This window comes from Pseudophryne corroboree, chromosome 5 (assembly GCF_028390025.1).
Source record: "Pseudophryne corroboree isolate aPseCor3 chromosome 5, aPseCor3.hap2, whole genome shotgun sequence".
NCBI lineage: Eukaryota > Metazoa > Chordata > Amphibia > Anura > Myobatrachidae > Pseudophryne > Pseudophryne corroboree.
In genome coordinates this window covers 249,122,830-249,139,411 of record NC_086448.1, presented here as the reverse complement: position 1 = coordinate 249,139,411, position 16,582 = coordinate 249,122,830, and the positions used below count along the sequence as shown (strand labels likewise).

The following is a 16,582-nucleotide window of genomic DNA, read 5'->3' as shown; positions in this document are numbered from 1 at the left end:
ATCTAATGTCCCCCATGGCATTGGAGAAATAGATTTATCAGGTAAAAATCAACATCTAACTTCATTTCATTTCTTGTCTAGTATCAAATCTTAATAATCAAACACAAAAAAACAGCACATTGTTCATGTAAATAACAGTAAGCAGCTCTGTCAAAAAAAAATCTGTGTTTTCAATATGCAACATTTGGGGTACAACCATATTTGATATAAGTCCGATCATTGAAGTAAGGTCAGTCCTTTATTTATTGTTGGTCATTAATGGTCATCAGAGAAAAATATGTTTACATAAATAAAAGCATATACAATTTTTTTCCCCCCTATTAAACTAGATTGCTATTGATTTTGATCCATAGAGGCAGCAGTCCTTACCAGAACAGAGGAAGAAGGAACTCCTTGGAAGGCTGATTGTGGAAATTGTGGAGTTCATGTCTCCGAAGACACCCAAACCTGGGGAGCTTGGTGGCAGAATGTCTGGATCCCTAGCTTGGAGAGTAGCAAGAGGAGAAAGTGATTTGAATGTAATTCTGCAATTCTATAGCTATTACCCTTCAGATATACAGATGTATCCGCTTATATCATTGCTGTAGTCGCGACAAACATCCCCTCTCAGTGAGCCAGGTCCTGTGAGATTCTGCTAGCGCCAGGCGTCTTTTTTTTGCCAAAAATGCGTCTTAGTAGTGATGTGACTAAGACACACCAGGAGACTGCGCTGATTAATTTGATATGCAACACTTCTATATCTGTGTGTAATGGAGTCTCTGATCTGTATATGAATTGCTACAATATAGCAGCAGCAGCAGCTTTTTTCCGATACAAGTTCCGTTCTGCTCCATATACAGCCTCAGTCACGCACAATATACAAGTGTTGCACTTCATATCAATCAGCACAGTCTCTTGGTGCATCCTAGTCACATCGACCAGGATGCATTTTTGGCAAAGACACCCGACACTAGCAGAGTCGTACAGGACCTGGTGGATCACTCGTGCCAGGCGTATTGCACTGGGTGACTTATTGTAGACTAGATGTTTGAGGACACACCAGTACACTACCAGTTGATAAAATAACTCGAGAGGTTTGCAGTTATAGACTCGTGAGAAATAAGACACACAAATAAAAATCCATTTGGGATATTGTTATTAAAAATCAGTGTTACAAATCAAAAAGCATAACCAAATGATTTCAGGCTACCATTCAATTGTACTGCAATTAAAAATTTGCCTGATGATGTTACTGAATTAAGCAAGGCGGGACAGATGGTGTAAAGGTTAGCATTACTGCCTCACAGCAGTGAGGTCAGTGGATTCGATTCCCACCATGGCCCTAACTGTGTGGTGTTTGCATATTGTCCCCGTGCTTGTGTGGGTTTCCTCTGGGTATTCCGGTTTCATCCCATAATCCAAAAATATATTGCTAGGTTAATTAGCTAACAAGTAAAATGAACCATAGTGTGTGAATGTGTGTATGTCGATGGGCCAAGTGGTTCTAATCAAATTCCAGGTTAAGAGGTTACAGTTGGTTGTTTTTTTAACTACAGCAGATCACTTTATTGATGGATATCCTGTAACCATTATTGTCACTAAAGGTGCATACACACAATTAGATATTGACTATGCCCGATTTTCACTATGCGATTTCCCTTGAACTCCCCTGGAGCCCAGAACCACCGATATTGTCTATACATATGGTTCAATTTTGGCTATGTGCAATTTTGACTCTGGCCGTTTTTGATTATACTTTGTACTAGATTGTACACAATATAGTCAAAATTGCCTTGCCTGCACAGTCTATTTTTTCTTGCGATACTGATCCTGCGGGAGTGCGCATCGGTATCGCAAGCTGTATACATATATATATATTTGTATATACAGAAATTCAATGCAGGAACGGCACTCAGAGACAACAGCAGGTCAAAAAACGTGTATTAGCAGTCTACGATCGTTTCGGAGCACAAAGCTCCGTCGTCAGGACAAATAGCCACAGTGTATTTGTATATACATATATATTTCTTATGATTTTGACTATATAGTCAACATCGTAAGCACACATAGCACCGTGTATATGCACCTTACGAATGTGACAGGTCTTTTAGATGGTTGCAGCAAATGGGGCCTGGAACCATCATCCTAAACTAAAATGTAATTTCAACAAATTAGCTAGTTGTAACTACTTTAATATTTGTTTTTGTTTCTTTCAACTAGAGTAAGAGTGTGGTATTTGTCCCCTCGGATAAGGAGAAAGCTGCCAAGCGATTCCACCTTCAGTATAACATTGCTGAGAATTGTTACACACGAGTCTCAAATAACAATGAGATGATTGACACCTGGGAAAATGGAGTCTGGCTGTCAGAGTCTATATGTAGGAAAGTAGAAAATGACTGGAAAATGGTAAGTCCAGAACATTAATGCTGGGTACACACAAGAACAATGTGTATGTCTGCTGACGTCACGCCTGGTGGGACAATATGTTGGTCGACTGTACACACTAAACGATATAACGCGCGATAAGGAGACTTATGGTAAGAACTTACCTTTGTTAAATCTCTTTCTGCAAGGTACACTGGGTTCCACAGGGAATAACATTGGGGGTGTAGAGTTGGATCTTGATCCAAGGCACCAACAGGCTAAAAGCTTTGACTGTTCCCAAGATGCACAGCGCAGCCTCCTCTATAACCCCGCCTCCGTGCACAGGAGCTCCGTTTCGTTAACCAGTCCAATTCAGTAGCAGGTAAAAGAGACGCCAATCGTTAGTAGCCACATATACCACATTCTCGCGACAGGAGAAGGTACCAGTGGCTAATGCCATACAACCCCAAAGAAGCTAAAAGTGTGTCAGGGTGGGCACCCTGTGGAACCCAGTGCACCTCGCAGAAAGAGATTTAACTAAGGTAAGTTCTTACCATAAATCTCCTGCAGCGGGGGTACACTGGTGTTCCACAGGGAATAACATTGGGGATGTCCTAAAGCAGTTCCTCATGGGAGGAGACGCACTGTAGCGGGCACAAGAACCCGGCATCCAAAGGAGGCATCCTGGACGGCGGAAGTATCGAAGGCATAGAACCTTATGAACGTGTTCACTGAGGACTACGTAGCCACCTTGCACAATTGTTCAAGGGTCACACCACGTCGGGCCGCCCAAGAAGGTCCAACAGACCGAGTAGAATGGGCTTTGATGGTAGCAGGAGATGGAAGACCAGCCTGTATATAAGCATGTGCAATCACCATTCTAATCCATCTGGCCAAGGTCTGCTTATTAACAGGCCAGCCACATTTGTGAAAACCAAAACGGACAAAGAGGGAATCAGATCTCCTAAGAGAAGCTGTTCATTTCACATAAATATGGAGAGCCCGTACCACATTCAAAGACCGCTCTTTGGAGGATAAACCAGGAGAGGTAAAGGCCGGAATCACAATTTCTTGGTTAAGGTATAAAGATGACACCACCTTAGGGAGATAACCAGGGCGAGTTCTAAGAACCGCCCAGTCACGGTGAAAAATCAGAAAGGGAGATCGATAGGACAAGGCACCCAAGTCTGAAACCAGTCTAGCAAAGGCAATAGCCAGCAAGAACAGGACCTTAAGTGTAAGCCACTTAAGGTCCACAGACTGAAGAGGTTAAAACGGAGACTTTTGTAAGGCGTCCAGAACAACTGACAAATCCCAAGGAGCCACAGTAGTGACATAGGGAGGTTGAATCCATAAAACACCGTGAGTGAATGTATGAACATCAGGCAGAGTCGCAATTTTTCTCTGAAACCAAATCGACAAGGCAGAAATATAAACCTTGAGGGAGGCCAGACGAAGGCCTAAGTCCAGGCCATGTTGCAGGAAAGCCAAAAGCTTGTCAGTACTGAAATTATATGCATCATAATGGTTAGTCGCACACCAGGCGAAGTAAGAATTCCAGACCCTATAATAAATCCGAGCCGAAGCTCGTTTGAATGACCGCCTCAGAAAATCCTTTGGCCCTCAGAACAGAAGCTTCAAGAGCCACACTGTCAAAGCCAGCCGGGCCAAATCCTGGTAGACACAAGGGCCCTGAACGAGGAGGTCTTGGCGTTGCGGAAGTAGAAGCGGACGCTCTATCGAGAGACCCTGCAGGTCTGAGAACCAATGCCGCGTGGGCCACGCTGGAGCGATTAGAAGTAGTATTCCTCCTTCTTACTTGAACTTCCTTATCACCCTGGGCAGAAGTGACACCGGAGGGAACACGTATGGCAGCCAAAAGTTCCATGGAATTGCCAGTGTGTCCACGGTCGCTGCTTGAGGATCCCTTGTCCTTGCTCCGAAGACTGGAACCTTGTGATTGTCAAGACGCCATCAGGTCTACATCTGGTAGGCCCCACTTGTCCACTAGGAGTTGAAAGACTTCCGGATGAATACTCCACTCTCTGGCGTGTACGCCCTGACAACTGAGGAAGTCTGCTTCCCAGTTGAGGACTCCCGGAATGAACACTGCCGATATGGCTGGCAGATGGCGTTCCGCCCAACAAAGGATTTTTGATACTTCCTTCATTGCCATGCGGCTTAGAGTGCCGCCTTGATGATTTATGTACGCCACCGTGGTGGTGTTGTCTGACTGTGCTTGAACAGGCCTGTTCTGTACCAGAGTGTATGAAAGACACTGTCAAGCACTATCAGGAAAATCAGACCGTAGTTTCGCTTCAACTTCCTGAGCCCAGGCCTCTATAGCCTTAGCAGCCCAAGAGGCCGCAATAGTGGGCCTATGTACAGCTCCAGCAAGAGTGTAAATGGACTTCAAGCAACCCTCCACACCCTTATCCGTCAGGCTCCTTCAGCGAGGTGACGGTAGTGACAGGCAGAGCAGAGGACACCACCAGACGTGCGACTTGTGACTCCACCGGCGGAGAGGTTAACCAATTTTTACTCAACTCTGCAGCGAGGGGATAACGGGCTAGCATCTTTTTAGACAAATTTCTTTCCTGGATTTTCCCAGGATTCCTGACGAATGTCAACCAAGTGGTCAGAATGAGGTAAAACTAATTTAGTAACCTTCTGACGTTTAAACTTATCTGGTTTCTTAGAGGCAGCTGCAGGCTCTTCGTCAGCATCGATTTGAAGAATCAGCCTGATAGCCTCCAAGAGGTCAGGAACATCCACTTGTGACAGAGATTTCCCATCAGAAGCATCTGCATCAGTGTCTGAAGGGTCAGTGTAAGCGCCATCTTCATCGGAAGAGGTATCCATAACATGTGTGGATTGTGAGGAAGTAATGGCCCGTTTAGATGACCCCTTGGTCTTAGACGGGTGAGAGGATTTTGCTTAGCCAGAGACTGACTTAATTGCTATAACTGAGAGGACAGAGTATCTGCCCATGGCGGATTAACTGCAGGGACAATATGTGGCTGTAATGGCACAGGAGGTCCCATAGGGGGCGCAAGTCTAGTAACTAGCGTAGTCTGTAAAGTAGAGAAAGCAGCCCAAGGCGGGTCTTGATTTGCCCCCATTGCTGCAGACTGACCAGGGGATATAGAACCCCCAGTACCTGAACCCTCAGCTGCTATGTTTTCCTCGAGTAATCTGTGGCGTCAGCACTGCATGGTGCAGGATCAACCATAGATCGACCACCCTGATTAGCAGACATTATATGTAAGCGTAACCTAACCTTAGGGTGTAACAGTACAATATAAGCAGACAATTTACCTGACCAAAAACCCCTGTATAGTGTGACTGCAAAGCAGAACACAAACAGGATTTAAGAGGTATGTGGTGACTGTAAAACACAGAGAAAAATACCAAAGTAGTATATCCTGTGAAGCACTATATTTATGAGGACCCTGACGTACTTAGCCCTCCTCAGGGTACAGAATATAGGGATAGCAATATGTGTGGGATACACGAAATAAAGATCACACAGCAGCTATTGGCACACACTCAGTCACATATACAATGCAGAAATTATTACCAACAATAAAACTGCACTGGACTAGCAATACTAAGTACAAACTGTACCACTAAGTAAAGCTATATAGGTATATAGATATAATAATGCACAGTAAAGACTGGATGTATATCACAGGGTACTTGTACTAACTATCCCTGTAGTAATGCACTTGTTCTTAACTAACACTGTCTAAATGACATGTAGAATACTTAAGTGTCCTGTAAATGCACAGCGCTGATGATGCAGGCAGCTTTACAGAGGAGACATTCTCCCGTCTCCTAGAGGCCGCGGCGGATCGCTGTTTTCAGCGGGTCCCGCCTGGGGGACCCTCTTACCTCCTCCCTGTAATGTGGCCACGCGATCTTGGAGAGCGGCAGCGGGTGTGTGTGTGCCTGAAGAGAAACGGGAGCCCTCCGCTGTAAGTACCTGGCAACCAGGGTGCGGGAGTATACAGCGGTGCTGGGAGAGGTGAGGGAGCTGCAGCACGATATGTCAAACTGACATATAGCACTTTTAAGTGCCTGTGCTGCGGCCCTTGAAGTCTTCTTTCTTCTAAAAATCTTTCCAGGGCTGCCTAGCGCAGCCCTCCCTGTTAGTGTCCTGCACTGCAGGCACCAACTTACAAACTGAGCTCCTGTGCATGGAGGCGGGGTTATAGAGGAGGTGGCGCTGTGCATCTTGGGTAAACTCAAAGCTTTTAGCCTGTTGGTGCCTCAGATCAAGATCCAACTCTACACCCCCGATGTTATTCCCTGTGGAACCCCAGTGTACCCCGCTGCAGAAATACAGTATATAGTTCATTAGCCGTATTCAGCAGCATGGTGTCGGGCACCAGGTCATTCCATCGGCCGTGCCACACAGCAGATGGGATGAACCTGATGGTGGGAGCACGCAGTATTGGGTACACACTATATAATGTGCACAATATGTCTGCCCAGTTTGCAGGATTGGATGACATATCACCTAGTGTGTACCAGCATAACACCAGTGATGTGGTACAGTGTAAAATCATTCTGATTGGCTGTTTATTCCTCTTTACAGCAGTTGTTAATTCTATGCACCATACTAGTGCCCTAGGTAATTTTCTAAACTATAGTAGTGCCCTGTCTCATATAACATTGTAGGGCTGCCAGTGCACATTATGCAACACAGTACTTCCACTTCACGTTATAACAAACAGTGACCCTAGTTCAGATTATGGCACACTACAGGACCCCCAGTTTATATTATGCCACATTACAGTGCCCCAATTCATGTTACGTAACATTATAATGTCCTGCTGTTCATTTTATACAACATTACAATAAGCAGGTCAAGGGTATACCAAGATATATTGCAGATCCCAATGCAAAAGGGCATCTGTACGTATCATCCAATGCTGAAAAATGTACATAACACATGTAACTGACGGTGGGCCCCTCTCAGCTCTGGGCCCCATAGCAGCTGCACCTATGGTAGCTATGCCCTTGCTTGCCACCCCTATTCATACACCCTATACATGCTGTAAGAGATACTTAGATCAAATGGATCTCTGCATACGCACAAGTCAGCATAGCCTACAATTCCAATGACACACCTTCACTAAAATTAACCTGTGCGTAAATACCCTTTGCCGCCCAATTACACCAATTCGGCTGCAAGTAGGGTTTTGACAGAGAGGCATACAACTTGGAATCACCAGTAGATGCGTGTGCTTGGCAACGGGGCATGGACAGTGCTAGAAATCGCAGGGTCCATTCAGACATAAGGCAACCGCATTACTTGGATATAGTTTTGTTTAATATGAAGTTGCATTTGACAACACAATCTTTGATGTGAGCCCCCACATCATTACTCTTTGCCCTCCTCATATTGTGGTATTACCCATGTCACAGGCATCCGTGCCATTATTTCTTAGCTAGTAGAGACACTTACACATGTAACGCCCCCTGTACCAGAGACGCTTACTCATGTAACCCCCCCTGTACCAGTGACGCTTACACAAGTAACACCCCCTGTAGCAGTGACGCTTACACACGTAACGCCCCCTGTACCAGTGACGCTTACACAAGTAACACCCCCTGTAGCAGTGACGCTTACACACATAACGCCTCCTGTACCAGTGACGCTTACACATGTAACGCCCCCTGTACCAGTGATTCTTACACACATAACGCCCCCTGTACCAGTGATTCTTACACACATAACGCCCCCTGTACCAGTGACGCTTACACATGTAACGCCCCCTGTACCAGTGATTCTTACACACGTAACGCCCCCTGTACCAGTGGCACTTACACACGTAACGCCCCCATGTACCAGTGACACTTACACACGTAACGCCCCCCTGTAGCAGTGACGCTTACACACGTAACGCCCCCTGTAGCAGTGACGCTTACACACGTAACGCCCCCTGTAGCAGTGACGCTTACACACGTAACGCCCCCTGTAGCAGTAACGCTTACACACGTAACTGCCCCTGTACCAGTGCCACTTAGACACGTAACGACCCCTGTACCAGTGCCGCTTACACATGTAACGCCCCCCCCCCCCGTACCAGTGATGCCCGCTTACACATGTAACGCCCCCTGTACCAGTGACACTTACACACATTATGCTGCAGTCACACATACACACAAATAGACACACAACATACACACACACATATATATATATATATATATATATATATGTGGATGACCCTTTTTTGAAAGGTGCGCCAGCACCGAAACAGCTGCTGTCAGGGTGGGGGTTGCCATGCCCCGAGCTGCTTATGCCTGTCATCATATGCTAAGTATACCTTTATTTCTCTGACGTCCTAGTGGATGCTGGGGACTCCGTAAGGACCATGGGGAATAGCGGCTCCGCAGGAGACTGGGCACAGCTAAGAAAGATTTAGGACTACCTGGTGTGCACTGGCTCCTCCCACTATGACCCTCCTCCAGACTTCAGTTAGAATCCTGTGCCCGGCTGAGCTGGATGCACACTAGGGGCTCTCCTGAGCTCCTAGAGAGAAAGTATATTTTAGGTTTTTTATTTTACAGTGAGATCTGCTGGCAACAGACTCACTGCAGCGAGGGACTAAGGGGAGAAGAAGCGAACCTACCTAACTGGTGGTAGCTTGGGCTTCTTAGGCTACTGGACACCATTAGCTCCAGAGGGATCGACCGCATGGAACCGGCCATTGGTGTTCGGTCCCGGAGCCGCGCCGCCGGCCCCCTTACAGAGCCAGAAGCAAGAAAAATCCGGAAAATCGGCGGCAGAAGACATCAGTCTTCACCAAGGTAGCGCACAACACTGCAGCTGTGCGCCATTGCTCCTCATACACACTTCACACTCCGGTCACTGAGGGTGCAGGGCGCTGGGGGGGGGCGCCCTGAGAAGCAATAAATACACCTTGGCTGGCAAATATATCACAATATATAGCCCCAGAGGCTATATATGTGATAAATACCCCTGCCAGAATCCATAAAAAAGCGGGAGAAAAGTCAGCCGAAAAAGGGGCGGAGCTATCTCCCTCAGCACAATGGCGCCATTTCTCCCTCACAGCTCCGCTGGAAGGAAGCTCCCTGGCTCTCCCCTGCAGTCTACACTACAGAAAAGGGTAAAAAAGAGAGGGGGGGGCACTAAATTTAGGCGCAATATACATATAGCAGCTATAAGGGGATATAATTTAGTTAATCCCTGATTTATATAGCGCTCTGGTGTGTGCTGGCATACTCTCTCTCTGTCTCCCCAAAGGGCTTTGTGGGGTCCTGTCTTCTGTCAGAGCATTCCCTGTGTGTGCGGTGTGTCGGTACGGCTGTGTCGACATGTTTGATGAGGAGACTTATGTGGAGGAGGAGCAGGTGCCTATAAATGTGTTGTCACCCCCTGCGGGGCAGACACCGGAGTGGATGGACTTGTGGAAGGAATTACGCGAAAGTGTCGATTCCTTACATAAAAAATTTGACGACATGCCAAATGCGGGGCAGCCGGCTTCTCAGCCCGTGCCTGCCCAGACGTCTCAAAAGCCATCAGGGGCTCTAAAACGCCCGCTACCTCAGATGGCAGACACAGATGTCGACACGGATACTGATACCAGTGTCGACGACGAAGAGACTAATGTAATGTCCAATAGGGCCACTCGTTATATGATTGAGAAAAAGAAAAATGTTTTACACATTTCGGAGGTGACCCCAGGTACCACAAAAAAGGGTATTATGTTTGGGGAGAAAAAACTACCAGTAGTTTTTCCCCCTTCTGAAGAATTGAATGAAGTGTGTGAACTAGCGTGGGCTTCCCCCGATAAAAAATTGGTAATTTCAAAAAAATTACTAATGGCGTACCCTTTCCCGCCAGAGGATAGGTCACGTTGGGAAACACCCCCTAGGGTGGATAAAGCACTTACGCGCTTATCAAAAAAGGTGGCACTGCCGTCCCAGGATACGGCCGCCCTAAAGGAACCTGCTGACAGAAAGCAGGAGGCTCTCCAGAAAGCTATATATACACACACTGGTATTATACTGAGACCAGCTATTGCCTCAGCATGGATGTGCAGTGCTGCAGCTGCATGGTCAGACTCCCTGTCAGAAAACATTGACACCCTAGACAGGGACACTATATTGCTAAACGTAGAGCATATTAAAGACGCTGTCTTTTACATAAGAGTGATATTTGCCGGCTGGCATCAAAAATAAGTGCACTGTCCATTTGTGCCAGGAGAGGGTTATGGACCCGGCAGTGGACAGGTGATGCAGATTCTAAAAGGCACATGGAAGTTTGCCTTATAAGGGTGAGGAGTTGTTCGGGGATGGTCTTTCAGACTTAGTGTCCACAGCAACAGCTGGGAAGTCAGCATTTTTGCCACATGTCCCCTCACAACCAAAGAGAGCACCGTATTATCAGGTGTGGTCCTTTCGCCCCCAAAAGAGCAGACGGGGTAGAGGCGCGTCCTTTCTGCCCAGAGGCAGAGGTAGGGGAAAAAAGCTGCAGCATACAGCCACTTCCCAGGAACAAAAGTCCTCCCCCGCTTCTTCTGCTAAGTCCGCCGCATGACGCTGGGGCTCAGCAGGCGGAGCCAGGTACGGTGGGGGGCCGTCTCAAAAACTTCAGCAATCAGTGGGCTCGCTCACAGGTAGATCCCTGGATCCTTCAAGTGGTATCTCAGGGGTACAGGCTGGAATTCGAGACATCCCCCCCCCCCCACTGTTTCCTCAAATCTGCCTTACCAACGACTCCTTCAGAAAGGGAGGCTGTGTTAGAGGCAATTCACAAGCTGTATTCCCAGCAGGTGATAGTCAAGGTGCCCCTACTTCAACAAGGACGGGGTTACTATTCCACAATGTTTGTGGTACCGAAACCGGACGGTTCGGTGAGACCCATTTTAAATTTGAAATCCTTGAACACATATTTAAGAAAATTCAAGTTCAAGATGGAATCACTCAGGGCGGTTATTGCAAGCCTGGAAGAGGGAGATTACATGGTATCTCTGGACATCAAGGATGCTTACATGCATGTCCCCATTTACCATCCTCACCAGGAGTACCTCATATTTGTGGTACAGGATTGTCATTACCAATTCCAGACGTTGCCGTTCGGCTTGTCCACGGCACCGAGGGTATTTACCAAGGTAATGGCCGAAATGATGATACTCATTCGGAAAAAGGGAGTTTTAATTATCCCATACTTGGACGCTCTCCTGATAAGGGCGAGGTCCAGAGAGCAATTGTTGGTCGGCGTAGCATTATCTCAGGAGGTGCTACACCAGCACGGTTGGATTCTGAATATTCCAAAGTCTCAGCTGGTTCCGGCGACACGTCTACTGTTCCTGGGGATGATTCTGGACACAGTCCAGAAAAAAGTGTTTCTCCCAGAGGAAAAAGCCAAGGAGCTGTCATCTCTAGTGAGAGGCCTCCTGAAACCAAAACAGGTGTCGGTGCATCATTGCACACGAGTCCTGGGAAAGATCGTAGCTTCCTACGAAGCGATTCCATTCGGCAGGTTCCATGCCAGAACCTTTCAGTGGGACCTGTTGGACCAATGGTCCGGATCGCATCTTCAAATGCATCGGTTGATAACCCTGGGAAGTAGACTTCCTCAGCAGACACGACCTCCACCCGGGAGAGTGGGGACTTCATCCAGAAGTCTTCCAACTGATTGTAAACCATTGGGAAAAGCCACAGGTGGACATGATGGCGTCCCGCTTAAACAAAAAGCTAGAAAAATATTGCGCCAGGTCAAGAGACCCTCAGGCGATAGCTGTGGACGCTCTAGTGACACCGTGGGTGTACCGGTCGGTTTATGTGTTCCCTCCTCTTCCTCTCATACCCAAGGTACTGAGGATAATAAAGAAAAGAGGAGTAAGAACTATTCTCATTGTTCCAGATTGGCCAAGAAGGTCTTGGTACCCGGAACTTCAAGAATTAATCTCAGAGGACCCATGGCCTCTGCCGCTCAGACAGGACCTGCTGCTGCAGGGGCCCTGTCTGTTCCAAGACTTACCGCGGCTGCGTTTAACGGCATGGCGGTTGAACACTGGATCCTAAAAGAAAAGGGTATTCCGGAGGAAGTCATTCCTACGCTTATTAAAGCTAGAAAAGATGTAACCGTACAACATTATCACCGCATATGGCGAAAATATGTTGCGTGGTGTGAGGCCAGGAAGGCCCCAACGAAGGAATTCCAGCTAGGTCGATTTCTGCACTTCCTACAGTCAGGGGTGACTATGGGCCTAAAACTGGGTTCCATTAAGGTCCAGATTTCGGCTCTGTCGATTTTCTTCCAAAAAGAACTGGCTTCACTGCCTGAAGTTCAGACATTTGTCAAGAGAGTGCTGCATATTCAGCCTCCTTTTGTGCCTCCAGTGGCACCGTGGGACCTCAACGTGGTGTTGGGTTTCCTAAAGTCACATTGGTTTGAGCCACTCAAAACCGTGGATTTAAAATATCTCACGTGAAAAGTGGTCATGCTTTTGGCCTTGGCTTCGGCAAGGCGTGTGTCAGAATTGGCGGCTTTGTCATGTAAAAGCCCCTATTTGATTTTCCATATGGATAGGGCAGAATTGAGGACTCGTCCCCAGTTTCTTCCTAAGGTGGTATCAGCTTTTCACTTGAACCAACCTATCGTGGTGCCTGCGGCTACTAGGGACTTGGAGGACTCCAAGTTACTGGACGTAGTCAGGGCCTTGAAAATTTATGTTTCCAGGACGGCTGGAGTCAGGAAGACTGACTCGCTATTTATCCTGTATGCACCAAACAAGATGGGTGCTCCTGCTTCAAAGCAGACTATTGCTCGCTGGATTTGTAGCACAATTCAGCTTGTGCATTCGGTGGCTAGCCTGCCGCAGCCTAAATCTGTAAAAGCCCATTCCACGAGGAAAGTGGGCTCTTCTTGGGCAGCTGCCCGAGGGGTCTCGGCTTTACAACTTTGCCGAGCTGCTACTTGGTCAGGGGCAAACACGTTTGCAAAATTCTACAAATTTGACACCCTGGCTGAGGAGGACCTTGAGTTCTCTCATTCGGTGCTGCAGAGTCATCCGCACTCTCCCGCCCGTTTGGGAGCTTTGGTATAATCCCCATGGTCCTTACGGAGTCCCCAGGACGTCAGAGAAAATAAGATTTTACTCACCGGTAAATCTATTTCTCGTAGTCCGTAGTGGATGCTGAGCGCCCGTCCCAAGTGCGGACTGTCTGCAATACTTGTATATAGTTATTGTTAACTACAAGGGTTATTGTTGAGCCATCCTTTGAGAGGCTCTGTTGTGTTCATACTGTTAACTGGGTATATTATCACGAGTTATACGGTGTGATTGGTGTGGCTGGTATGAGTCTTACCCGGGATTCAAAATCCTTCCTTATTGTGTCAGCTCTTCCGGGCACAGTATCCTTACTGAAGTCTGGAGGAGGGTCATAGTGGGAGGAGCCAGTGCACACCAGGTAGTCCTAAATCTTTCTTAGCTGTGCCCAGTCTCCTGCGGAGCCGCTATTCCCCATGGTCCTTACGGAGTCCCCAGCATCCACTACGGACTACGAGAAATAGATTTACCGGTGAGTAAAATCTTATTTACTGCTTCATGAGATGGTGTTGTTATGCTAATTGAAGATAAATCTTTCATGAATCTATCGCTGGTTGTGCTGGTCTTTCCACCATGGGAACCTTTGGGAACTTTTGATGGACACTTTTTCTATATTATACAGACCTTGCATACCACATTGTGCTGAGGGTGTGTGCGGCTTACTACCTACTTGAAATTATAGGAAATTAGCAAGACACCCCCAATAAAGGAGTTGTTCTGCAGGTGGTGACCACAGACCACTTCTCAGCTCCTATGCTTTCTGGCTGATGTTTTGGTCACTTTTGAAAGCTGGCGGTGCTTTCACTCTAGTGGTAGCATGAGACGGAGTCTACAACCCACACAAGTGGCTCAGGTAGTGCAGCTCATCCAGGATGGCACATCAATGCGAGCTGTGGCAAGAAGGTTTGCTGTGTCTGTCAGCGTAGTGTCCAGAGCATGGAGGCGCTACCAGGAGACAGGCCAATACATCAGAAGACGTGGAGGAGGCCGTAGGAGGGCAACAACCCAGCAGCAGGACCGCTACCTCCGCCTTTGTGCAAGGAGGAACAGGAGGAGCACTGCCAGAGCCCTGCAAAATGACCTCCAGCAAGCCACAAATGTGCATGTGCCTACTCAAACGATCAGAAACAGACTCCATGAGGGTGGTATGAGGGCCCGACGTCCACAGGTGGGGGTTGTGCTTACAGCCCAATACCGTGCAGGACGTTTGGCATTTGCCAGAGAACACCAAGATTGGCAAATTCGCCACTGGCGCCCTGTGCTCTTCACAAATGAAAGCAGGTTCTCACTGAGCACATGTGACAGACGTGACAGAGTCTGGAGACGCCAAGGAGAACGTTCTGCTGCCTGCAACATCCTCCAGCATGACCGGTTTGGCAGTGGGTCAGTAATGGTGTGGGGTGGCATTTCTTTGGGGGGCCGCACAGCCCTCCTTGTGCTCGCTAGAGGTAGCCTGACTGCCATTAGGTACCGAGATGAGATCCTCAGACCCCTTGTGAGACCATATGCTGGTGCGGTTGGCCCTGGGTTCCTCCTAATGCTAGACAAAGCTAGACCTCATCATGTCTCGCTCCATCCACCAATGCCACGTTGCACCACAGACTGTCCAGGAGTTGGCGGATGCTTTAGTCCAGGTCTGGTAGGAGATCCCTCAGGAGACCATCCGCCACCTCATCAGGAGCATGCCCAGGCGTTGTAGGGAGGTCATACAGGCACATGGAGGCCACACACACTACTGAGCCTAATTTTGACTTGTTTTAAGGACATTACATTAAAGTTGGATCAGCCTGTAGTGTGTTTTTCCACTTTAAATGGGAGTCCAAATCCAGACCTCCCATGGGTTAATAAATTTACTATGTAAAGAACAAAATATTTAAGTATATTTCATTCATTCAGATCTAGGATGTGTTGTTTAAGTGTTCCCTTTATTTTTTTTGAGCTGTGTGTGTGTGTGTGTGTGTGTGTGTGTGTGTGTATATGTATGTATGTATATGTATATATAATATGTATGTATGTGTGTATATATATATATATATATATATTATATATATATATATATATATATATATATATACACACACACACAAACAAAGTCACACATATATACAGTATACATAGACACTGTATATACATACACACACACACTTACACTCTTTCCAGACACTTACCTAATGAAGTCTGGCTGGCCGAAGCTGTAGCAGCTCATCCTTCTGCTGCAGCATGGTCCAGTCTAGCTCCGCCCCTTATTCCCATCTAGCTCCGCCCCCTTTGGCTCCCGTCCGGCCACTGAATGTCACACAGGGGAGGGTAGAGGCGCTGCCGGCGCTGAGGGGGAGAGGAGGTTTTGTGCTGCCGACGCTGCTGCATGTGTGACATGCAGCAGCAGCAGGGACAGCAGCAGCTCAGCACAGGGATGCAGAGCATGGAGAACGCCTCTCCTTCCTGGCGCCTCTCTGCACTGCATCCCTTTGCTGAGCGGCTACCGCCGGGCCTGTGTGCAGTGTCACTGACACTACACAGCACTCTCACCTTTTACATTGATTCATCCAGCCAGTCAGTCAGTTCTGCCAGCCAGTCACTATTGTTAGCACCAGTGTCCCAAAGCGCCGCATTACAGGGAAGTAGACACTGTAAATAAACTACAGCTCCTAGGAGCCCTTAGCGACAAAGCATTCCGGCCCTTAGGGCTGCTGGGAGCTGGAGTTTATTGAGTGCATCTTCTTCCCTGTAATGCAGCACGTTGGGACACTGGCGCTAACAATAGTGACTGGCTGCTCTGTGAGTCTCCAGAGAGCCACTGCCAAAGGGAGGACAGCAGCTTAGCTGCTGACTGGAGTAGAAGCAGGAGAAGCATTACCCGCCCCTCCCCCACTCGCAGTACCTCCGGGCCCCATCCGCGGCACCCCCACACACACCCTTCAGCACCTACGGTAGCTCTGGACCCCCACCCACCGCACCACCACATCCGCCCCTCCACCACCCGGGGCACCCCCTTATCTGCTCCTCCCCCACCTGCGGCACCCACACATCCTCCCCCACACGCGGCACCACCGCACCAGCCCCTCCCCCACCTGCGGCACCACCGCAACCGCCCCTCCCTCAGCACCCCCGGATCCCTTCAGCGTCTTCCCCGCACCCGCCACTCC

General features: G+C 48.0%; 1 protein-coding gene across 1 annotated transcript in view; it reads left to right on the top strand.

Moving 5' to 3' along the window:
- NGLY1 (N-glycanase 1) overlaps positions 1-16,582 on the top strand; it is a 194,964-nt gene that overhangs the window by 168,704 nt on the left and 9,678 nt on the right. The window contains exons 9-10 of the mRNA XM_063922237.1: positions 354-518; positions 2,200-2,385. Of these exons, the coding sequence (XP_063778307.1) occupies positions 354-518; positions 2,200-2,385 (351 nt within the window). The remainder of the gene's footprint in view (positions 1-353; positions 519-2,199; positions 2,386-16,582) is intronic.